The sequence below is a fragment of the Gracilinanus agilis genome, chromosome 1, assembly GCF_016433145.1.
Source record: "Gracilinanus agilis isolate LMUSP501 chromosome 1, AgileGrace, whole genome shotgun sequence".
Classification (NCBI taxonomy): domain Eukaryota; kingdom Metazoa; phylum Chordata; class Mammalia; order Didelphimorphia; family Didelphidae; genus Gracilinanus; species Gracilinanus agilis.
Window position 1 is genome coordinate 293560433 of NC_058130.1, and position 25425 is coordinate 293585857.

The window sequence follows — 25425 nt, forward strand, 5'->3', positions numbered from 1 at the left end:
GATATCAAACTTTCCATTTAGCCCCGGTCTTTTCTGTGCAAATACCTGGAATTCTTCAATTTTGTTGAATGCCCATACTTTCCCTTGGAAATATATAGTCAATTTTGATGGGTAGTTGATCCATGGTTGCAGGCCCAGCTCTCTTGCCTTTCTAAATATCGTATTCCACGCCTTACGGTCTTTTAGTGTTGAGGCTGCCAGATCCTGTGTGATCCTGATTGTTGCTCCTTGATATTTGAATTGTTTCTTTCTGGCTTCTTGTAAGATTTTTTCTTTTGCTTGGAAACTCTTGAATTTTGCAATGATATTTCTTGGTGTTTTTCTTTCTTGATCGAATGCCGCAGGTGTTCTATGAATTCTTTCAATGTCTATATTGCCCTCTTGTTGTAGGACTTCAGGGCAATTTTGCTGAATTATTTCTGTTAGTATAGAGTCCAGGTTTTTATTAATTTCTGGTTTTTCTGGAAGACCAATTATTCTCAAATTGTCTCTTCTAGACCGGTTTTCTTGGTCTGTCACTCTCTCATTGAGATATTTCATGTTTCCTTCTATTTTTTCAGTCTTTTGGCTTTGTTTTATTTGTTCTTGTTGTCTTGAGAGATCATTAGTTTCTACATGCTCAATTCTAGCCTTTAGGGATTGATTTTCGGCTATAATTTTTTGGTTTTCGGCCATAATCTTCTGGTAAACGGCCATAATCTTTTGGTTTTCGGCCATAATCTTCTTGTTTTCGGCCATAATCTTCTGGTATTCCTTTTCAATCTGGTCATTTCTTGTGTTCAATTTGCTTATCAGTTCATTTGGTTTCTGAGCCTCGCTTTCCAGTTGCAAGATTCTACCTTTAAGACTGTTATTTTCTTGCCAGATCTCTTCCATTTTCCTCAAAATCTCAGATTTGAACTCTTCCATAGCTTGTGAGGAGTTTTCCTTATTTGGGGAGGGTCTGGATGGTTGTTTGTTCTCCTCCTCTGTTTGCTCAGTTGTCTGGATTTTCTCTGTGTAAAAGCTGTCGAGTGTTAGAGACTTCTTTTTTTTGTTATTATTCTTTCTCTTCTGAATTTCCTGTAACTGATTAGCCATCATTAGTCCAGCAGCTTCTCAGGTTTATCCTCGCGCTCAGTCCTGAGGTCTGAGTTCTAGTTTTTTCCAAGGTCAAGCCCCCTGGTGGATTCCCTTGCTTGATCCTCTGCTGGAGGTTTCTTTACAAGTCTCAGGGCGCTGCTTCCACAGTCGTATACCCGTCTGCACTGGTTCCCCACTTAGGCTTTAGTTCCTGGCTGTGTCAGCCTCCACCCACGCCCACGCCTCTGCTCAGCCAGCACCCACGCCTCTGTTCAGCGGGCGCGCGCCCAGCGTCCTGCTCCCGTGCGCTCAGATTTCGCGTGCGTTCTTGACTTAATGGGGTCCTAAGTCTTGCTGCTCTCAGGAACAGGTCCCAGAGCTGCCGATGACTCGATGGGTGCCCCAAACTTGCTCTATTTCTTTTTAGCTGGGTTCGGAGCTATAGGTGAGTGTGGAGGGGGTGGGGGTGGGGCGGTTGCTCAGCCTGCGATTGAGTGAGTGAGAGCCCTTTTTAGCCTGGAAATGTCTCGATTCCACGTACCTTCCACGCTGTGCCCTGTTGTGGGGTTCCTCCGTTCGTCTGGACTTGTTTTTATGTCCCCTTGAGGAGTTTTGTGTGTTTCGGTCAGGAGAGGTTAAGAGCTGCTTCTTACTCTGCCGCCATCTTAACCCGGAAGCCTCAATAGTAGTTTTAACTTTAACTATCTCGTTTATGGTTATAAAATTAAAATTTGTATTATTTAAAATATAAACAAAATGTAGCCAGTTTTACAAAATGTTGCTTATATTTTGTTTAAATGCAACAAAGTTAATTGAAATATTTACTAATTTTCAATTAAATATAAGACAATGTTTCTTGGCAATAAATCACAAATATTTAAAACTACACAATCTTGGCCCCTGAGAAGCTTACAATCTAGTAGGGGAGATATGACACACATGAAAGTAATAATAAAGCAAAACAGAATATGAGAGGTACAGATAAATAACATACCTGATATGCTTCATTTGAAATTGTATTGTGTCCCTCCCAAACAGCACTAATTTGAATTATGACAGGTTTTCCTGAGTTGGAAAGTACTTTTACTTTTGAAGAACTCACATAGACTGAAACCACAGAATGACGCTCTTGTTCATAAGGATTATAGATCACAAGGTACCTGCAAAAATATGATCATTATTTTTTTAATTCAAGCTTCTTAAAAATTATTTGTGACTTCTGTTGTAGTGAACAGAGCTCTAATTAAAAGATAAATAATACAGTTTTATAAACAGAATATTCTGACAGAAATTCTGAAAAACTAAAGTACCATCCTGCATTATGGTTATCTTTCTGCCATGCCTAGTTAGGCATCTAGTGGCACAATGGGTAGAGTGCTGGACTTGGAGTCCAGAGGACCTAAATTTGAAACCTCACTGCAAATCACAACCTTTTTCAGGTTCAGCTTCATCATCTATAAAATGGGGATAGTTAATAAATACTACTTCAGGGGATTGTTAAGAAGATAAAATCAAATGAGATAATGCATACGCAATAATACATCTTTCACACAGAACCAAAATGAGTGATTTTACTAAAGTGTAGGGTCTGCCTGTGTCACTCTCATTCTCCTTTATTGAGATTCTCTATTGCCTTTATGATAAAATATAATCAACTCTCTCCTTTTTAGCTTTCAAAAGTTCTTCAGTCTTGCCTGAAGTTTCTTTTCTCATCTTATTTATATAATGCACTTTTTTCCAGTTTCAATTCTAGTCAAGCATACATTCTTGCCTTTCCTCATCCATGAGACTCTATCTCCTGTGTATTTACCAGTCTACAGTATACATTTGATTCTTATAAAAATCTATTCCATTAATCTGTGAGATAATTGTGATATTTACTATATTTTCATATGACTCAGTTTCATTCACCTTTCTATCTCATTTTTAAAAATCCTTTGATTTTGTTTTGTTTTTCTTCACCTCTTGTTACTTTTTTTGGTTTTGAAAATTACCTACTTCTACAAAGCATTCAATTAGTACCTGTAGATTAATTTTAAAGTATTATCTATTTCTTGCCTCATCAAAACACAAAAGTCCTATACAACTTTTGGAAGGTTAATAACAATATATTTAATTTTTAAATTAAAAAAAAAAGAGCCTTTTTCCTTCTATTCATTGTTTCTCGTTTTGGCTAGTCATAAATACAAATGTCAAAGATGCCTATGGGTCCATTTTCTACCCTGCTTTTCTCAATTGTCTGGATTAGCCTTTTATCTGCTCTTTCTAAAGTAACCAATGATCTTTTTTTTTTTTTTTAATCCTTAACTTCTGTGTATTGGCTCATAGGTGGAAGAGTGGCAAGGGTGGGCAATGGGGGTCAAGTGACTTGCCCAAGGTCACACAGCTGGGAGGTGTCTGAGGCCAGATTTGAACCTAGGACCTCCTGTCTCTAGACCTGACTCTCAATCCACTGAGCTACCCAGCTGCCCCAACTGATGATCTTTTAATTGCCAGATCAGTTTTCTCAGGCCTCATCTTCTTCAAACTCTCAGCTGTAAGTGATAGATATTAATGATAGATAGATAACTGATAGATATTACCTTCTACTTCTGAGTATTATTCCCTCTTACTTGAGTTTTTATGACTCTTGTTCTCTTCCTTCCTGTGTGACTGATGGTTCAGTTTCTTTAGTTTGCTCATCTATAACATGTCCTCTTACTCTGGGTGTTCCCTCAAGGTTCTGTATTAGCCCTTCTATTTTTCCCTCTACACACACTCACTCAGTAACCTCATTAATTCTTACAGGTTTAACTATGATCTCTATGCAGATGACCCCCATTAGATATTTTAAACTTATCTTGGAGACTAAAATTTAATAAGCCTATAATTTAATTTATTATCTTTCTCCCTTTATCTCCCACCTCCACCAAAAGTTCCCACCACCAATTCCTCTTTCAAACTTTCTTAATTTTGTCAAAGGCACTAGCTCAATCAAGGTTTCCAGGTTCATAATCTCAATCCCTTACTTTCCCTTAACAGAACATATCCATTCAATTGTCAAATCTTGCTTTTTATAACTATATCATTTGCATTTAACCTTTTCTTTCCATTCAAAAGCAAGCATTCATCTTATCTTAATTATATTATTGAAACAGACTAACTGGTCTTCTTTTTCCTCAAGTCTCTCCCCAGCAGAACTCAATAATATAGAAGGAAATCTGCACACAGAAAGCAAGAGACAAAACTGTGAAAGACATGATTTTTTAAAAATATGATGAAATGATAAGAAACTAGAAGATAGTATAAAAGAAATTCCAAAAAACAAGAGTCAAAATTGTACCACACCACTTAAGATTTTTTCACACATGAGTTCTTTTTTTTGGGTGCCCAAAGTTTATCTTTGTATATCCTTAGTGACCATTACCACCAACAAAAACCACTTAAACAAATGCATAAAAAATCATGTGTAAAACCCCAAATTTCCACATTGTTTAAAATTTTTAAAAAATATGTAAATTGCATATGTAGGCTAATATAAGCATCTTCTGCTTTTGAGTTCCCTTTAGTCCTGTTTTCCTTGGGCATGTATTATTACTTGTTATGTATTATTCTTACTCTCTTTTTGTCTTTTCGTTATTTCCCTTGTTTTCTTTATATTTCCAATATTTGTCATTTTTAACAACATAATATAATCCATTACATTCAATTATTACAATCTATTCAGTTATTTCTCCCATTTATTGCATTTGTATTATTTCCAGTTATTTTGTCATAACAAAATAAAACTTCCATAAATATTTTCATACATATATATCTCAATAATGCCTCTAAGGCATAACCTTATTAATGAGGTCTCTAGATCAATGAACATGAATAACTTTAAAGCTCTTAATGTATATTTCCATCTTGTTTGAAAAAAAAACAACAACCAATTCACAGCTGCTCTAGCCAATGTAACATTAGGTCTTTTTCTCCATGTTTCTATCTACATTTAACTTAATCACATTAGTTCATCTGGTGCTCAGATTACCATGACTTTATTAGGCTAGATTGATCCTTAGACAGCAGAAACAACAATCTGTTGCAAGGACCAAGTCTTTCTAGCCAGGTCATACTCAATGAACTTTCATTCTAGTGTTATAATCCCTCAGGGATGCAGGATTACCTCCACAGTGTTGAAGTTAAGATTTTTGCAGAATTTTGTGTGTATACCAATGCTTGGATCTGATACTAACCTCATGAAAGTGTGTGTGTGGCTCTCCAGATCTCTATCTTATTTAACATATCTAAAGTTTCATTCATCTCCTTCTTTCTTATTGATTTTTTAGTTAGATTTATCTAGCTCTGAGAGAGGAAAATTAAAGTCTGCTACTATTATTATTTGTGATCTATTTCCATCTATATCTCATTTAGTTTTTCCTTTAAAAACCTGGGTGCTACAATATATAGGTCCAATATGGATAATGCTTCATTATCCATATTAATCCCACCCAACATAATAGAGAGTACCTTATTCATTAATTTCAATGATATCCATTTTAGCCCTAATTCTGTCAGATATCATGATTGCTATCCCTGCTTTCTCTGGATATTTAAGGCAAAGTATATTCTGCTCTAGTACCTCACCTTTACTCTGTCTCTCATCTTTAGAGTTTCTTGTAAACACATTATTGGGTCCTAGTTTTTTTTCAACATTTATTAATATTCATTTTTTAGAAAAGTTAACATGGTTACATGATTCATGCTCCTACTTCGCCCTCCCCCAACCCCTTGTCAATGCGCATTTCCACTGGTTTTCACAAGTGTCATTGATCAAGACCTATTTCCAAATTGTTGATCATTGCATTGGTGTGGTAGTTTTGATTCAAAATCCCCAATCATGTCTGCCTCATCCCATGTGTTCAAGCAGCTGCTTTTCTTCTGTGTTTCCACTCCTGCAGTTCTTCCTCTGAATGTGGGTAGCGTTCTTTTCCATAAATCTCTCAGAATTGTCCTAGATCATTGCATTGCTGCTAGTACAGAAGTCCATTACATTCGATTTTACCACAGTGTATTTGTCTCTGTGTACAATGTTCTTCTGGCTCTGCTCCTTTCACTCTGCATCAATTCCTGGAGTTCTTTCCAGTTCACATGGAATTCCTCCAGTTTATTATTCCTTTGAGCACAATAGTATTCCATCACCAGCATATACCACAATTTGTTCAGCCATTCCCCAACTGAAGGACATACCCTCCTTTTCCAGTTTTTTTGCTACCACAAAAAGCGCAGCTATAAATATTTTCGTACAAGTCTGTTTATCTATGATCTCTTTGGGGTACAAATCCAACAATGGTATGGCTGGATCAAAGGGCAGGCATTCTTTTATAGCCCTTTGAGCATAGTTCCAAATTACCATCCAGAACGGTTGGATCAGTTCACAACTCCACCAACAATGCATTAATTGGGTCCTAGTTTTTTTTTTATCCTTTCTGCTATCTATTTTCTGCCTAGGTGTGAATTTATCCCATTACACTCAATGTCATAGTTAGGAGCTGTGCATTTCCTTCAACTTCATTCATTCTTATTTCTTATTCCCTTCTTCCTTTCTTTCATACCCCTCCTCAGATGTTCAATTTCCTTTAATCCAGTGATTCCCAGAGTGGGAGCCGCCACCCCCTGGTGGGTGCTGCAGCAATCCAGGGGGGGCGGTGATGGTCACAGGTGCCTCTATCTTTCCTATTAATTGCTATTAAAATTAAAAAAATTAATTTCCAAGGGGGCTAAGTAATATTTTTTTCTGGAAAGGGGGTGGTAGGCCAAAAAAGTTTGGGAAGCACTGCTTTAATCAATACCTCTCCTGTTCTTCACATCCCTTCCCCTTTCCCTTTTTTTTTTTTTAAACCCTTATCTTCCATCATAGAATCAACACTGTGTATTGGTTCTAAGGCAGAAGAGTGGTAAGGGCTAGGCAATGGGGGGTAAGTGACTTGTCCAGGGTCACACTGCTAGGAAGTGTCTGAGGCCAGATTTGAACCTAGGACCTCCCATATCTGGGCCTGGCTCTCAATCCTCTAAGCCACCTAACTGCATCCCTCCCTACCCCATACCTTTTAATTCTTTTTCTGTTCACCTTTCCCAAAATCCCTTCCTTATACCCCAACTGTGCCCTCCTACTTCTTGAATCCCTTATCCTCCCACATTATCCCCCTATTGTTTGATATATACTCTTCTCTATGTATCCCTTCCTTCTCTTATTCCCTCAATCCCCTAAGGGAACTCTTAGGCCTGCCTTTCCTTTTCCCCTTCCCCTTCCCTCCTGTTTCTCTGTACTTTAAAAAAAAAAGTTTACCTTCTAATTGTGTACACTTTCTCTTATCCCAGGTCTGATGAAAATTGGGTCCTGAATGAGAGTTGGATCCTGATGAGAGCTGGGTCCAACCTCCCAGGTTGGAGATAAGAGTATTCCCATCCCCACCCCCTCTCATTTCCCTCTCAATGGCAATTCCTTCACTCATTCCTTCATATGCTAGCCATTACATCCTACTTCCTCCTAGTCCTACCATTTTGGCTCAGTCCATTACATTCCCTCAAACTGGAATCTTCCATTCATACCTGCCCCTTCAAAATATTCAGACAATGATGCCTTTCCCAGGACCCATAGATGAAATTTTCCCATACCAGAATCAAACCATTTCATCTTTTAGGTTGCTTATAATTAGTCCTTCATTTCCTTTGTATGATTCTTATAGAACGAATTTTCTGCTGAATTCTGGGTTTTTCAAAACTCCTTTATTTCATTAAATATAACCCCACCCACTTTGTATAATTATGCTTATCTTTACTGGATATCTCATTCTTGGTTGTAAGTCCAGTTCTTTTGCTTGGCCAAATGCTGTGTTCCATGTCCTATGTTCTTTTAATGTTGTAGATCCCAAATCTTGTATTATTCTAACTGTACCTCCACAATATATAAATTGGTTTTTTCTTGTTGTTTGTAGTGTTTTTTCCTTAACCTGGGGGTTACTGAACTGAGCAAAGATGTTTCTGAGGATTTTCATCTTTGCATGTCTTTGATCAGTGGATTTTTTTCAATTTCTATTTCGCCCTCTGTTTTTAGACTCTCTGGGCAGTTTTCCTTAATGATTTCTTGGATTATGGTGTCTCAACTGTTTTGTTGATTGTAATTTTTCAGGAGTCCAACTGTTTTGATATTTTTTCTCCCTGATCTACTTTACAGGTCAGGTGTTTTTGTGATAAGATAATATGACAATATTTTCTTCTATTATTTCATTCTTTTGATTTTGCTTTATTATTTCTTTTGTTTGGAAATTATCAGCTTCCCCTGTCCAATTCTACTTCTTGATACATTATTTTCTTCTGTAAGTTTATGGATCTCTTTTTTCATCTGGATGATCTTTCTTAGTTTTCTTGCATTGCTCACTTTCTTCCCCTCCTCCCCCCAATTTTTTCTCATTGTCTCTCGTTTGGTTTTTAAGGTCGTTTAAAATCTCTTTCAAAAGCTCTCTTTTGAGCTTGTGACTATTTATTGTAATTCGTTGCTGTTTCTGAAGTGTTTTTACTTTACAATGCTGAATTTGAGCTGAGGTCCTCTCTGTCCCTGTAAAGTTACCAATAGTTGGGTTCTTTTCTCCTTTAATTGCTCAATTTTTATTTGTTTTTATCTTTTTTAATCTTATTGGCCAGGCCAACAGATTTAATTGTTGGCTTTTTTCTGGAGTCCTAGGTGTCCTATTGTGTTGATGTATATTATCTCGGGTTTCAGGATTTTTGAGTGTTTGATTTTTCTTGGATTCTATTTAGTTATTGCCAGTTTTTATAGTGCAGAGTATAATGTACTCTCAATCTCCTGCCCAAGCCCCAGGCAGTGACTGGAGTCAAGTGCTCTAGCCAGAACCCCCAATGGCAGTTCTGCTACTGAAAGCAGCAAGGTGGCCTCTGCCTGTGGCAACAACCAGGGACTTCACTTTCCTGAGGGGCCCCAGTCCCTCAGCAAACATACTCACTGGTGTGTGCTCCTTCCTCACTCCTCCTCTCCTACCATTCCAGCCTCAGATCATCCAGTTGTGTTATTGGAAATTTGGGGTTCATTGAGCCTTAATATTCAGGTCCATGATATAAACTTCCTGTGGACGTTTAGAGGACTTGATAACTACATTTCCTATGATTCCTCTTATGTAGGAAGTGTGATTATGTGGACAGAGGTATAAGACTCCTGATGTGATTGGGAGATACTCTCTTTCATACGAAGCAGCTAGGTGGGCAGAAGGTAATGGCGGGCGATTTGAATTAGATCTTATCAGGCACATGGCTTTCATAATTACCAATATGGATAACAATAAACCATTAATATTATTGAATATATCCATCTATATCAATATTATTTCTAACACAGTCCATGCCTTTTGGGCCTCCAAAGTCTTTCATTTGTTAGCAGGGAGGTTTGATTTCATGCCCTTAGGGCCTGGTACCCATTTACAATATCCATTCCTTCAGTTTCCGAGAGTGGACCTGACAGGGTTTCCAGAGATGAAGCTCCAGCAGACATAGCTGCTTTCAAGGCTTTCTACCTACTTGGATTCAGATTTCAGAGGTATTCTCTGAGATGCAGGTTCCCCCAGCTCTGCAAACAAGGTGAGGTTGTGAATCCTGTCCTCTGGGGCTGCTTTGTGAATTTCTCCCTATTTTTCTGTTTTTTTTCCCCAGGGTCTAAGTGAGTAGGACTGAGGCCAGGTAAGTTAGAAATGTTTCTCCCTAGTAGTCCTGTTAAAGTTCACTCCACGCTATCTGTTTTGCCACTTTTAGTATTGATTTCATGGAGTAATTTTTGGTTGTTTGTGGAGGATTTAAAAGGGTGAGAAAGCTTCACACCCTACTCTGCCACCTTCCCACAATATAAATTGCTGATGAAAAATAATAATCCTTCAACAAGAAGTATTCTTAACCCCCTCAACCTTCTCCAAAACACAAGATCAGGTCATAATTATAATTATCAAAAAAAGACTAGGCAAATAAAAGAAACTTAACAATGAAGGGTATATGGGATAAAACAGATCTAATGGACTTCATTATGGCTTTCATCTTGGGAGAATAGCCACAACTGGAAACCACCTTCTCAGTAAGAAAGAGTTGTAACTGCTTGCTAGGACAGCTCCCACCTTAGGTGAGGGGTTCTGTGGATTGTTAGGGGCAACCAGCAAAACAAAGTAGTAAAAGGACAGAGAATCAGAGATAGCATTATTGAGCCTTAAGAGTAGGGAATAATCATGGTAAGGACAACTGTAGGCCTGTACCTCATGACTAGAGATATGCAATAACTCCTACCATAGGCTAACACTTCCATTACAAAATGCTTATCTCCTGAAATATGCACAGCAGATAATAAACATTTGTTGATTGAGATCACTAATAGTTAAGCATAGCTAAAAAAAAATCAGATAGCAAAAGCTTTAAAAAACAATAACATACAATACAAAGGGAAGATGGTTTAAACTGTACAAATTCAATAACATAGAAATAGAATTTGTGAAAGAATATAAATTTAGTATTAAGGAAGATCTAACCTTCACAAAAGACAGAAAAAATAAAGATCAAGAAAATACCATAAATCCATAAACGAGGCATAAAATCTACAATAATATATAGAGATAGGAAAAATGAAGAAAAATACTTGAGTTAAAAAGTTTGGCAAAAAGTGTTTGTGTGTTGGGGGAGGGAGAGAGATTCTGAAGCATAAGCTCTCCATGAAAAGACAAGGTCAAAAGAGAAAAAGGAGAAAAGTGAGGGGAGAAATAAACAAACAGAAGGAGAGTAGAGCAATTTAAATAAATTTATAAAACTTGAAATAGGATAAGTAAATGGAAGTAAGGCAGGGTCGTAAAGAAAGAAAAAGTGCGAAGCCTTAACCTCCACCTAAAAAGAAATGAGAGAAACATATCAAACTCTTAAGGTTTTAAGTTCACCCCTCTCCCAGAAAATTGGTGAAAATGGAAAGTCACTAATGGAGGGGCTACACATAAAGCTCAACACAATGAAAATTTGTTGGTAGAGCTATTCTAAAAAAAACACAACAACAACAAATTTAGTATTGTTTTTGAAAAGGGATAATAATATCTATAACTTTTGTTAAGAAAGTTTGTGATAAGTATATACCTCATGAGTACAAACAATAGGGAAAAATTGCTTTTTAGCTAGCCATTACATAATGGCTAAATAAACTGTGTCATGAATGTACTAGATTATTGTAAACAATAATTATGAGGAACAGAAATACATATTGATCATCAAAATGGAGAATGAGGTAAGTAGAACAAGGAAAACAACGTACAGAATGACTCCACCAATACTGTATTAAGCTGACCTCTAAATGAATCAGTCTTCCAGGTTCTGGATATAAGGGGAATAAAATTCCCCAAGACATAATTTTTCTTTAATTCTCCTACATTTCTTGTCATTACCCCTTCTTAGTTTTATTTTGGCAATTTGTTTGTCCTTCCTATTTAATTAAATTAGATAATGACCTATCAATTTGGGGACACTTCAAAAACTACCGTTGTTTTATTAATTTTTATACTCTTTTTACCTCCTTTAGTTTCCATATTTTCCTCTTTGGATATTATTTTGCATTTATTATTTTCTAATTTTTAAATGGCATATTTGATGAACTCCTAATAAGGAGGTAACTTCAAATAAAATAATGATTTAGGTTATGTACTATGTCTTCAGAATCCCAATTCTCTTCACCACTTGCTGAATAAAGTATTGAAGCCTGTATCAAAAAAAGCAGTTTAGACCATTGTTGTTGTTTACATATCTTCTGAAGCAGGGAGGAGATGAACCATCAGAGTGGGGTTACCTCAGTCACAAGAAGCTATTTAGCTGGAGAGCTATAACAGTTTTGAAGAGATGGAGTGGAAATAAAGAAAATAACAAAGACAAGGGTGTTCAGGGTATCCTTTTAGAAGCCCTGTGTCATATATATATTTTTCTGACATGAAATGAATATAGAACTTCACTTTGTGGAACAAAGAATTTAGATTAAGTCTAAATGACTATGAGAGGAAGAGGAAATACCATGCCTTTAAAGAACTACAGAAGCTTTCCAACTTTCTACTTCCAAAGCTAGGCACTTCCTTGTGTCCATTTATGATTTGCTTATTTGCTAAACTTTAAGCTACTCTTTTATTCTGATTTTTTGTTTTCTCATCACATAAAAATACATTGGTGTTGTAAGCTACTCTTTTATTCTGATTTTTTGTTTTCTCATCACATAAAAATACATTGGTGTTGTATAGATGAAATTTACAAAGTCTGCCAATAAGGTAGAGAATTCAGTCTTTGGCTAATAGTAAGGAGCTCAAAGCTATGTGCTTTTTTTCAAATTATAGTAAGTTTTTATTCCTTCCCAGATTACGTGTCAATGCAGTTTTTAACAATTTATTTGCAGATATTTTGTAATCAATGTTCTCTCTATCCCTCCTCCCCGAGAAGGTAGGTAATATGATTTAAGTTGTACATATATTATCATATAATAAATATTTCTATGTTCCAATTTGCATTTAGACTCCATTTGTTCCTTCTGTAAGAATAGATATCCTTTTTTAAAGCTAAGTTATTAACAAACTTTTCAATAAGAAAAATTTTAAAAAGATCCAAAGGTTTTTTTCTCAACTTCAAAAATCATTATTTCACAAGCAGAGATAATGCATGAGTAAACTATCTTCCACAGAATTGTTATCAAAAAAAAAGGGAGAAAAGACTACAAACGAGAGGGTTAGTAGCCAGATGAAATGTCAAACTCGTTGGGGAAAGAAAGGGATATTTTGGGAGGATTCAATCTTACCTCTTTCCAGAGTGGAGGTAGGAAAAGAAAGGAGTAAGTACTAAGCAGGTAACTTTCGTTCTCCACAGCACCTACCTGATGACTACATTTAAAAATATAAAAGAATACAAAAAGTAATTGATGTGGTTCTAGGTTTCATGGCTTCAATTTGATATAACTTACACATTTCAGGTTTCAAATTGGGCATAGGTTAAAGTTTCAAGTTGAATACAGCTCCCTTTATAACCTATAACCTACATAGGTATGTCCATGAAAGGAAGGAACAGCAGATTTTTCAAAGTTATGAGGATTATGTGGATATTATGTGGGACTCTAAGCTGGGAGAAGTTTGAAGGAAGGATGTATAGGTTGGAGAGGATCTTTATATACCATGCTGGGGCAAGAGGGACTAGGTCAGCAATGTATTCTTACCTGGATAGCCAATCATATTTCTGAACACTGTCTCATTGTCTTACATAATTATATAAGTAAGCCAAGAACTGGTTTAGGATGAGTAAGAACACAATTAGAATGAACAAAACCTGGGTTAGATGAAGCAGTTAGAATTACACTCAGGCTTATAGGGTTCATCTAATTTAAGTAGTGACTGTACATTTTATACCACAAATGTAAAGAGAAAAAAACAAAATGAAACTTCAACATTACAAAATTAGTTGAATCAATACTGGCCTATGGGAAAGATAAGAAAATGGCTACTACTTTCATTGAATGAGTAAGGAGATGTTAACTAGAAAATACATTTGGAGAGAACCTAATGAAAAAAAAATTTAAGCTTTTATCTCAAATATTCGTGAGATCTTAACAAAAAATATAATGATACTCTAAGAAATAAATGACTCAGTACAGAACAGCATTTATAGACATTTTTACAAATGTTTTTGAAAATTGAATTTTGAATCTGTTTGATTCTTTGAATTTCCCTCCATAGCAATTTCTGGCCGCAAACACTTCCTAGTTGTATGAAATTGGGCAAGTCAATTAACCACCTCTGCCTAGCCTTTAACTGCAATACACAGTACTGATTCCAAAATATAAGGTAAGGATTTATTTTCAAAATAAGAGTTAATTCTTAGCTCCAATCAGCATAATTTAAGTGTGCTTATAATTCTGTAGCCCCTTCGATATTAACTCTTATAGTCTAGTGCAGTGATGGAGAACCTATGCCATTGGTGCCAAATATGGCACATAGAACACTCTCTGTGGCACTTGGCCACCATCCCTGCCCACCCCCACACCCAGAGTTCATTACAAGAAAGGCAGAGAGACTCCTGTGGAGCTGCTCCCCTCCCCCTCTCCACTGGGCCTGCTGACATTTTTTTACATCTCACACCCCTCCTCCCAGCAGCCCAATGGGAGCATACAGGGGTTAAGATAGGTGGTTCACAGGCAGTAGAGCTGGAGGGGAACAGAGAGCTCAGGTCTTACACCTACACTCCCTGAGGACATTCCTCACTTCATCCACACCTTTGCCCAAAAGCACAATCAGAGAGCTTTCACCTGTCCCTGTGTGGGGGAAGGGGGGTGGGGCACAGCATGCAGGCATGGCACATGGTCTGGGGGTGGGTGGGGCAGAGCCTCATATTCTGTCTCTAAAAGGTTCATCATCACTGGTCTAGTGTTTTCTTTGTTAATTCTCAGGGTGTAAGTTGAAACCTTATAATTATTTTGATTTAATGTCTTTTTTTCTAATCAAGGATTTGTAGAAATTTTTCATGTGACTGTTAATTATTTGCAGTTCCTCTTTTTAGAACTTTCTGTTCATATCATTTGGTACCTGATAAATATTGAGGAATGTTTCTTAGTTTTATGTATCAGATAATGCTAGTTTCCTATCTTGGATATTAAAATTTTATCAGAAATTTATGTACATTATATATATTTAACATATTTTATTCCTTATGCCAATTATTGTTAATACCATTTTTAACCTACTAATTATAATTACTTTGTCTGCAGTGACAAATTATTAAGAAAATATTTAAGATCTCTAACTTTCTACATTTATGAGCTCTTCATATGCTACAGCAGTTGTTTCAAACTCAAAGAGAAATGGGTACCATTAATAATACATCCTTGGGCAGTTGGTGGTGCAGTGGCTAGAGTGCAAGGTCTAAAATCAGGAAGATTCATCTTCAAGAGTTCAAATATGGCCTCAGACACTTACTAGCTATGTGACCTGGACAAATCACTTAATTCTGTTTGTTTCAGTTTTTTGTATAGTTGGAAAATCTTGAACTTCTGAAACTACATTACCCAAACTTCCTTTCTGTATTATCCACAATTCCTTTTACCTTTCATGCATGGTTATGTGGTCCATATATAGTTTGGGTTTGCTCTGCCATGCTCTCTCTTTTCCACGTGAATTGAGTGGTGACTGGTCCTTGTTGCCCCAGCTCTCTCTTCCATGTGAAGTGAGTGGGGAACGTTCTCTGTGTTCACTAGCTCTCTAGTTAAATATTAATAAATCTCTACAAATATTATACTTTGGAGATATTGAATATTAATTTTAAAATCTACATACTTCATCTATAAAATCTGGAGAAGGTCATGGCAAACCACTCCAATATCTTTGCCAAGAAAATCCCAAATGGGGCCACAAAATAATGCTACATTGGGCAGGGTTTGTCTTTTTAATAATCTTGTTAAATATTTCCCAATTACATTTAGTCTGGTTCAGAATGTGCTCAGGAGTGTTGCTATAAACTTCACATGTTTGACACCCTATGACCAACTTTTATAACAGTCTGATCTATACTTGAGAAATGAACTATTTAACATTTCTACTCAGCTTTTTCCCATATGTAGCAGCTCCAGTTTTTCAACATTCTTTTTAAGTCTTTAACTCTTTTCATTTACATTTCTGTTATAATTTTTCAGTTCTAAGGAGAATTAAAATAATTTATCATTAATTCTTTAGTGTTATTTTTACATTTCAGTTAACTTTTTTCCCCTATACTTACTTTTTACTCCATTCCATGACTGTATATTTAGCACTGTTTTTGTCATTCAGAGAACCATCTATACATGCATTAAGAACATGCTAGAGAAGAGTACTATAAGTAACGGGTCAGCTTTTACAAGAGATATTCTACAGAAAAATCAAATGTTAGCCATCACACAAATAACTGAATTATGTTATGATTCTAACTGTCCAGCAATTTAAAGATATAACAACAGAAATAACCTTTTTTTCAATGATTCTCTGATTATAAACATCAGGTAAGCCAATGAGATAAAAGCTTACAAAATGTGTTCAGAGCAAAATCCATTCTGGAAACATTCCAAATGGACAATAAGTTGCACTTACTGCTCCTGTTTGTGGATGGCATTGAATTAGTTCTATAAAATTCCTGAAAACTGCATTCTTTGGGGGAAAAAAACTATAACCATAGAAGAGAATATGTCCTAATCATCCACATAGAAAAACAAAAATAAGTAGATGAAGAATGCCTCCTGCCCAGATTATGGCATGTTAAGTTAGATGGACGATTTTTAGAGCTTGTCCATCAGAATGCCTAGGATAGATTGTACAATGGATAATGCATTGGGTCTAGAATAAAACAAGAGAGGGAATAGCCTTCAAGAAATTGCAAATTTTCTTGAATGACTATTTCAGAAACAAAGGCCCATCTTTTTAATACAAATACTCCATTAGTATGACTGTGAGACCTGGAAAACAGACAGTCCTTGAAAAACTAAAAATATGCACCTCAAAATGGGGCAATAGAAGGATGTAGGATGGATGTGAGCAGGGCTGGAACCATATAACAAATGTGTAACAGGGACTGAATTACAGGATGCTAACAGAGAAAGTTCAAAAGCAAAGGAAAAGATGGGCTAATTATATCACAAGGGTGAAGCATAATGTGGAAAAATCAAATACTCCAATATTACAATGTTTTGAGGAATACTCCCCCCACCCACTTGGGGTGAACATATGAGAATCAAGGAAAAAGTTACAAACAGGAAGGCATTGATAAGTTATAACATGCAAATTCAGTAATCACAGACCTACATGAATTTATCTGATTACTACCTAATGGCCTATGTTATTTCTGAGCATGATACTGGTTTCCTTACTTCCCCAGAGGTTTTAACCCCTTCATCTCTGTACCACACCTGACAGTGCTCTATTGTTTTGATTGAAGTACACCTTACCTGTTACACTATTTCAGGCAGGGTCAATCATGCTTTTATTTAGTTCCTACTCCCTGATCATATTCTCATTGGCCACCTCACTAATGTATATGTATTTTTATTCAATCCTGCCCCTCCATATTCTGAAACCATAAGCAAATCAACTCTGTACTGTAATAGGTAAATAGACTGAAGCAGGCTTAGCAAGCAGGGCTGGAGAATTCTAAATGGAATGGGGAAGCAGGAAGTTGTGCCTCTCTCTCAGAGATGGACTCCATGGAGGCTGGGGACAAGTTGTAACTGACCCCCTGAGAGACCTCAGAGGAAGTGGAGTTCGTATCCTGATATCTTGATATCCAGAAGGAGGAAAGTCATCTGCCTGTGGGAGGTTTAGGTTGAGACTATAAAACCTAACCTAGGTTGCTGGTCAGCTCAGGCTGGTTTAGCTTCCTGACTTACCCAACTGAAAGAGTACTGGCTGAAGACCTGGGAAAGCTCTATCATCACTGGATTTTGACAGGACTCAGCAATGAAGATCCCACTTTCATTCCTGATCTCCATTTTGCCCTTCCCTGCTATAGCTTAGTGCAGATAAGTCCATTCCCTGACACTGAGGCTTCCCCATAGACTGGCAGAATAAAACCCCTTTCCCTTCTTTAAAACTAGAGTTCATTGAATTAAACCCTGTTTATAAAACCTTTTGTCAGTCAACTCACTTCTTAGTTTCACAGACTCCCTGGCTAGGTGGATCAATGTCACAGTTAAGGCCCAACAGTCACTCCTGTCAACTGCCATTCCTCAAACTGCCAAACCCAATTTCCCTAACCTTTTTGGTCCCAGTCTATTGTCCATTCCTGTCTCCTACTCACCCTTCTGAACCCAGATAAAATATATAAGTTAACCCCAGGTTTTTACCTTAAGAGTACAGAGAGCAAGGTAGCACAGTAAATAGAGGACTAGGAATGAAGTAAGGAATACCTGAGTTCAATTTCAGCCTGAAACACTTATCTATGTGACCCTAAGCAAGTTATTTAACCTTTATCTGCCTCAGTCACCTAAACTGTAGCAAGGGGATAGAATAGCAACTACTTCACATAGTCATTGTGAGGATTAAATGAGATATTTGTAAATTACTTAGCCTAGCACCTGACACACAGTAGACATTTGATAAATGTGTTTCCTTCTTCCCTGTCTCCATCTTCCTTCTCCTATTGCTTATGGAAAGAGTGTATCAATCTATTCCCTTCTAACCATATTTATCACCCCTGTAACTTTCCTCAACAAAATGACCCTCCCTGGCCTAACACTAAACTAAATGTGTGGTTTCCCCCTATCTGAATGTAATCTTCTGGATGGCAGGGATTGTATTTTTATTTCTGGCATTTAGGATTGTGTTAGTACATACTTAAGAAATTAGCAAAAAAGACCACCCCAAAACATTCATTTATCCCATTAATCACTTGTTCAATTCTGTTTAATGCCTTTTTTTTTAAACCCTTGTACTTCGGTGTATTGTCTCATAGGTGGAAAAGTGGTAAAGGTGGGCAATGGGGGTCAAGTGACTTGCCCAGGGTCACACAGCTGGGAAGTGGCTGAGGCCGGGTTTGAACCTAGGACCTCCTGTCTCTAGGCCTGACTCTCACTCTACTGAGCTACCCAGCTGCTCCTTAATGCCTTTTTAAAAAAAAAAAATTTGTGCCTGTTACTAATTGTGAATAAATATTTCTGTCTCTGCATTCCACATATTGTATAATTTTTTAAGTTATTGAAACTTTTTCATTTAAACAGTAATTCTAACATAATGATTTTAAGTTAAAGGTGATTTAGGTTCCATTGAAACAAATGAACTCATGTTATGATTTTTTTTAAAACCAATTAGGTACAATCCTTTTAATTTCACAACTGTCAATTCCAACCTGAGCTTGTAGAAACAAAGATATATTCTCACACCCAGTGTTCTTGCTTTTCCAAAAAAACAAATTCCTCCTATCACTGAGATAAGCTTTTCATAGTCAACACATTCTTAATAGACAGGAATTGGAGAAGGAAAAAAATCTGGACCTGGAAGGGTACAGGAACAAGAAAAGACTAGATTACATTTTCTCCTAGACAAAGAATAAACAAAAATTAGTATCTTTAAAAAGCCAATATTCTTCTAGTAATAAAGTATAGCTCTGAAACACAGAATATCACACTACAATATCTGAAGAATCAAAATTGTGGAGATATGTATTGTGCATAGATATAGTCTGTGCCTATTAACAATAATGATTTGTTCAAAAGAAATTACCCTGATCACTTCTGTCCTGAGCTCCAGACAAGCATGTTGCCTACTGTCTACATCTTTTAGGCATCTCAAATTCAACATGTGAAAAACATGTCCCAAACAATTTACTGTCTTTCTCCAGAAATATACTCCATTTTTGTAACTTTCCTATTTCTGTCAAAGGTATCACTTATTTTACAGTCACCAAAGTAACTGCAATATTGTGGGATGATCAAATGTGATAGACTTTTCTACTAAGAGCAAATCAATAATCCAGGACAATTCTGAGGGACTTATGAAAAAGAATGTTATCCACCTCCAGAGAAAAAAACTGTTGGGAGTAGAAATGCAGATGAAAACATATGATTTATCACTTGTTTATTTGGGTATATGATTTGGGGTTTTGGTTTTATAAGACTGTTCACTTACAAGAATGAGTAATATGGAGATTTAAAAAAAAGGTTTCTTGCAAGGTGGGACTTTTAGGTGAGAGTTGGAGAAAAAGTATGGGAGCGGATAGGGTTAAGGAGAGCTTTAAAAGCTAAATAGCATTTTATATTTGATTCTGAAGATAATAGGAAGATGAAGAGGTGGGGGGGAATTTGCTCTTTAGGAAGATCAATTTAACAGCTGGATGGAGAATAGACTGGAGTAAAAAGGACTTGGAATATATTCCTTACCTCTTAAGATTCTTTAAGTATCTTTCAAATCTCATTTCAAACACATTCTTCTAGTTGAGGCCTTTCTTGATCACCTCCAGTTTCTATACTTACCCCTCACCTCATTCTCTTGAAATTACTTTGTACGTATTCTGCACACACACATACACACACAGACACACACACACATTGCTTTCTTCAACAGAACGCAAGATCCTTGAGAACAAGGACTGTTTCCTTTTTTGTCTTCATATCCTTAGCACCTAGCCTCCAAAATTCTTGATTGATTCATTAGAGGTTTTGGTTGTTATAGCACTGAAAGAATCTACCTTAGCATGCATTCAGGCCATATGATCAATCAACCAATCAATAAGTATTATTAAGCACCTACTACCTGCCCTGATACTATGTATTCAAAGATAAAAATTAAAGAGTCTGCTCTCAAGGAGTTTATGTTCTATAAGGGAGAACATAGGTACCTAACATAAGTAATACGAAATAAACATAAATATAATAATTGTAGTTAAAATATAAAGTAGTTGGAGTCCTTTTTATGAGCCCTAGGAGTTGAGATCACCTTTATTCATAAGACGGTATTGAGCTAAATTTTGAAAGTGAAAGGTTCTATGAGGTATAGGTAAGTAGGCAATGTACTTCAAGCATGGACAACAGTCAGTCCAAAGGAGCACACATAGAAAGTGGAGAATCATGAGTGGGGAACAAAGAGAAAGTTAATTTGTCCAGACCTAGAGAATGCAAAGTGGTATTGTACAATAAAATAGAAAGACAAGTTGGGGAACAGGTTGTGATGAACTTCAAAATTTGAACACAAGAGAGTATATGTTTAATACTAAAAGTAGCAGGTAACTATCAGAGTTTGCTGAATGGGGGAGTAATATGTTCTTAGAAAATCACTGTTCATTATTTGGAAGACTGCCTGGATTAGGGAGAAACTTGAGGCAGTGAAATCAATTAGAAGTCTGTTGCAAGAGTTCAGGCACTAGATGAGGAGGGCTTGACGTATAGTTATGTGAGCACTAAAAAGGGGATATATTCAAGAGAGATTTTGTGAGAGTAGAAATAATTAAATATGGCAAAATATGGATACACAGGTTAACTGTGAAAAGTCAAGAATGATGGACTAAAGAGTCAAGAATAATACTAAGGCTGTAAATATGGGAGGCTAGAAGGATGGTAATATCTTCAACAGAAATAGGAAAATAGAGGAATGATAACAAAATATTTATCATATTGTCTGTAACTAGATATCTTAACCACTTACAGCGTCCTAAACAATCAAAACATACTTGGTCTCTCTCCTCTCCTTCCCTTTCTCACTCCAACCCCTTCTCCCCTTTTATATCTATCTTTCTCAAATTAAAGGCAGCAGGTAGAAGCATTATTCTAAAATAATTTTGAGATTCCATACAAAGTAACTGAAGACTAGCTAGTCCCATGTTGGCAAAGGCATGTCATGTGTGCCAGTGGGGGCTGCTCTCCTCTCCTTCTCTACAGCATAAGAGGTCATTTTTCACATGCCTCATCCCTCTGCTCAGCAGCCCAAATGCAAGCACTTCTTCCCTCTGCTGTGTTGGGTAATGTGGGGAGGGGTGTTTTGAAGTGGGAGGCTCACAGGCAGCTGGAAGGTGCAGTTTGGGCACATGATCTCTAAAAGGTTCACCAATGCTGATGTAGTGTGACAAAAAGTCTCTTTTCTCTCATAAGATATGCATTAAGATAAAAAATGGAGAATAAAATCTAAAGAGAACTCTTTGTTGGCAATGTTTAGAAATCTAAGTCGGCAATTTGTAGTTTCATATGCAGTTAAAATATGAATTATTTCTGAACACTGAAAATTTTTTCAAAAAATTTGGGGGTTAATAAATTTGAAGATTTATAAAGGCAATCTAACAGTATTCATATGTCAATGCAATGTCTCAGTTTATAACTTAAAAAAAAAACTAAAACTAAAATTGAAAAGCTTAGTAACATACTAAATTTTAATACTAAAAGGTATGCCCATAAAAGAAAACCTTTTAAGTGTGATTAATGTAAAACTCAAATAAAAGTAAAAAGCACCATTATTTGGCTGACATCAAGTCTAAAGTCATTGCTTTTAGTATATCTATTATTCTATAAGGATTTCTTCTAATCAAAATACTCTTGGGCAGTTTCCCCACAAGACTTTAAATATTCCACTTCAATGAAATTCAGAAATCATTCTCTGTAATCATTTTTCTAAAATAACCTAAAAACACCCTACTCATAGGTGATTGAATAAAACATTTTTTCCAGTCAACAATATAATTTTCTTTTCCCAGAAAAAATTTTTTTAAATTTGGAGACTATTAGAGGGAAACATTTGGGGCACATAAGCAAATTTTTCACAAATGTAAAAAAATTTTAAGTTAACTCTTAGGTAAAACAAGGCTGTTTTGTTCTGTGATGAGAAATCTTTTGATTCCTAAAATTTTCTGGAGGAATCTTTTCCTCTGCCTTCTGAATTAAAGTTTTTAATACAATTAAATCAGTTTTTTCTAGTAAATGTTTGTATCATAAGAGTTTTGAATATGAAAATTACTAACATGCATATAGCACTTTCCACTTCTGAAAGTACATTTAGTTCTAAAAATGATTCTTCACTAGATAAGCCAAATAAGTCAGCTGGATCAAACAATTCACACTAGAGAAAAAAACAAAACACTTGCAATCAATGCTAAACAACATCACAAAGGATAACTTCTAAAAAAATACACAGAGATCCATCTGCAATACTTTTAGTTCACATTATGCACCTACACAAATATGAACTAGTTCCCCATTATCACAAATATCATAACTTTCTTCCCTAAAAGACAAAGCTATTTACTCCATGAAGGTTGAAAAAAATTAAGCCCAAAGGCTCTATTTAAAATTTTTCTTTTACCACAAAGTTGTGAAGTGTTGTGAAGTCCAAGATGGGCTTGAAGCCCTCCCTGACTTTTTTCAGGATCAGGAAGTACCTTCACTAAAATCCTTTTCCTGGTTCGTCTTGTAGTGCACGCTTTATTAATCTGCATTTAGAAGGAAAAGAAATCTGGTTCAGAAGAATGGAAAACTGAATATGCCACATGACTTCAGTCTATGCTCTGATCTGCTTTGAATTAACTTTTCTTATTTGAAGCAACTTCAAAATACAGGCTAGAAAGAGGTAAAAAAGAGGAGAGTGGATTGAAATTGAAGAATAAATTTTCTAGGAACTATAAAAACTTAAAAAAAAAAAAGAAACTGTATAACTCTTTAACATGGTTAACAATTTCAAATTTCTTTGTCTTTTTTTGAGACAGTGGGTATTCCTATCTCATCCAGGCTGGCACAGTGATAGCCACTCTTGGGCATTGATCTCACTACTGAGAGGCACAGAAGATTTGATTTGTTCCATTTTGGGCTTAGTTGCTTTGCCCCTTTCCTTAGGCAGCCTGGTGCCCAGCCCCCTCATTCCACTCTTATTTCAGGAGCTCACCATATTGGTGCTGGACTTAGTATGAACCCCTAATTGACTTCAGTCCTACTGCAGTTCAGAACTTCTGAATTCAACTGATCTACCAGTCTTAGCCAACCCAATAGAAAGGATTGTATAGACATAAGCCACAATATAGGGCAATCTAATTTCAACTCTAGAAAAAAATAGAACATATTCCACAACATTCAATTTACTTTGACTTTTCTATACTATGATGTAAAGGATTAATTAATGGAAAAGGGAAGAAACAGAATACTTTAAGGAAAAAGAAACAGATTATTTTCAGTTATCTGATAGTCTAGTACTACAGTTTACTATTTATTTTTCCCTCAAGGGTAGCCTCAGTTTGTGCAAACTACATTATTTCTAGACTGTTATTTAATTTTTGAGAGAACTGCTAACCATGCTACATGGAGTAGTAATATCCAGGTTAGAAATATATTATACCAAAGAGAATACCTTCAACACAATCCCACAAAGTCATATTCCTCTTTCTAACATTTTGTGGTATACTGTTAATTGTGGCCCTTGCTAGGGCAACTAAAACATATTTATATACAACAAACTTTGCCACATAAACACTAACTACCCAATAAACATGACAGGAAAAACAAAAATGTATTGTATAACATGACAATTAACTAGATCCACTCAACTAGATGCTGTTGAGCTGTTCAGTTACGTCCAACCCCTCATGAACTTTGTCCAGGGGGTTTTCTTGCAAAGATACTAAAGTGGTTTGACATTTCCTTCTCCAATAAAACCCCATTTTACAGATTAAGAACTGAGGCAAATAAGGGTTAAATGTCACACAGCTGGTAAATGTCTGAAACTGGATTTAAACTCAGATCTTCCTGAGCCCAGGCCCAGTGGTCTATCCACTGCATTGCTAGATGCCCTTTACAACTGGTTAGGATAGGTCAATTAAAAATATAAAACATTAAAAGAGTAATTAAAGTGAATGCTGAAATTTAGCAGATGTTAACAAAAAGACAGCTACTTAACCATTACTTTTCTAGAAGTGGTATTTGAAACTATCTTTTAAAATGTACTATGAATGACCACTTCTGTAAAGGAACTAAAAGATGTTTTCACAAGGACAAGACAAAACAAAACAAAAAACTTTAGGCTACGTCAGCAAAAAGGAGAAAAAAAAAAGAGGGGACATAGGGATCGGTTTTCTTTCCTGACCTGTATTAAAGCTCAAAGAGAGAGGACAGAAATATGAAGTTGTAAATCTACTAAGAAATTGATGTACTGCAAGAAAATTACTGTTATAAAAACCTGCTATTGGTAAAATAGATTTCATTAACAAAAATTGTCTTCTCTTCCAACTGACATTTTAGTTGTCGTTGCATAATGCAAAAACACACTGGGCTTAAAATCAGGAAACATGGATTTCCTGACGGTACTAGTTCCAATATTTATTAACATTGTGATCACTGGCAAGTGACATAACCCGTTGGGGTCTCGATTTCCTCATTTGTAGTGAAGAGACTGCCATTAAATGTAATATAAGGTCTGAGGGCTGAACCCAAAGTCAGAGGGACTGGATTCAAATCCACTTCTGACACTACCTGAGTGCCCTTAGTTTCTTTCAGCCTCATTTTCCTCATCTGTAAAATGAGGGAAGTTGACTAGATGCCCAATGTAGTCAGTTCTGGTTCTATAATTCTGAGTTTAGGAGGGTAATAATATATATATATATATATATGTATATATATATACACACACACAATATATATAATAATATATATTTCACAGGATTTTTGTAGAAAAAGTACTTTGTAAACCTTAAAGTGCTATCTAAAGGTGAGTCATCATAATTATTCCCAATGCCTGAAATAGAAAACATAATTCTAGCCCTCAAAAAGTTCATGATTTAGACAAGGAATAGTAGTAAGTAAGGACACTGTAGACATACAAATAAAGAATATGCGAGAGGAAAAAAAATCAGAAAGTACAAATAAAATATCAA

At 36.1% G+C, this 25425-nt stretch overlaps 1 protein-coding gene across 1 annotated transcript in view; it reads right to left on the reverse strand.

Moving 5' to 3' along the window:
• The window catches only part of MAN2A1 (mannosidase alpha class 2A member 1), a 220328-nt gene that overhangs the window by 60659 nt on the left and 134244 nt on the right, over window positions 1-25425 (reverse strand). Inside the window, 1 exon segment of the mRNA XM_044662477.1 lies at window positions 2057-2222. Within this exon segment, the coding sequence (XP_044518412.1) occupies window positions 2057-2222 (166 nt within the window).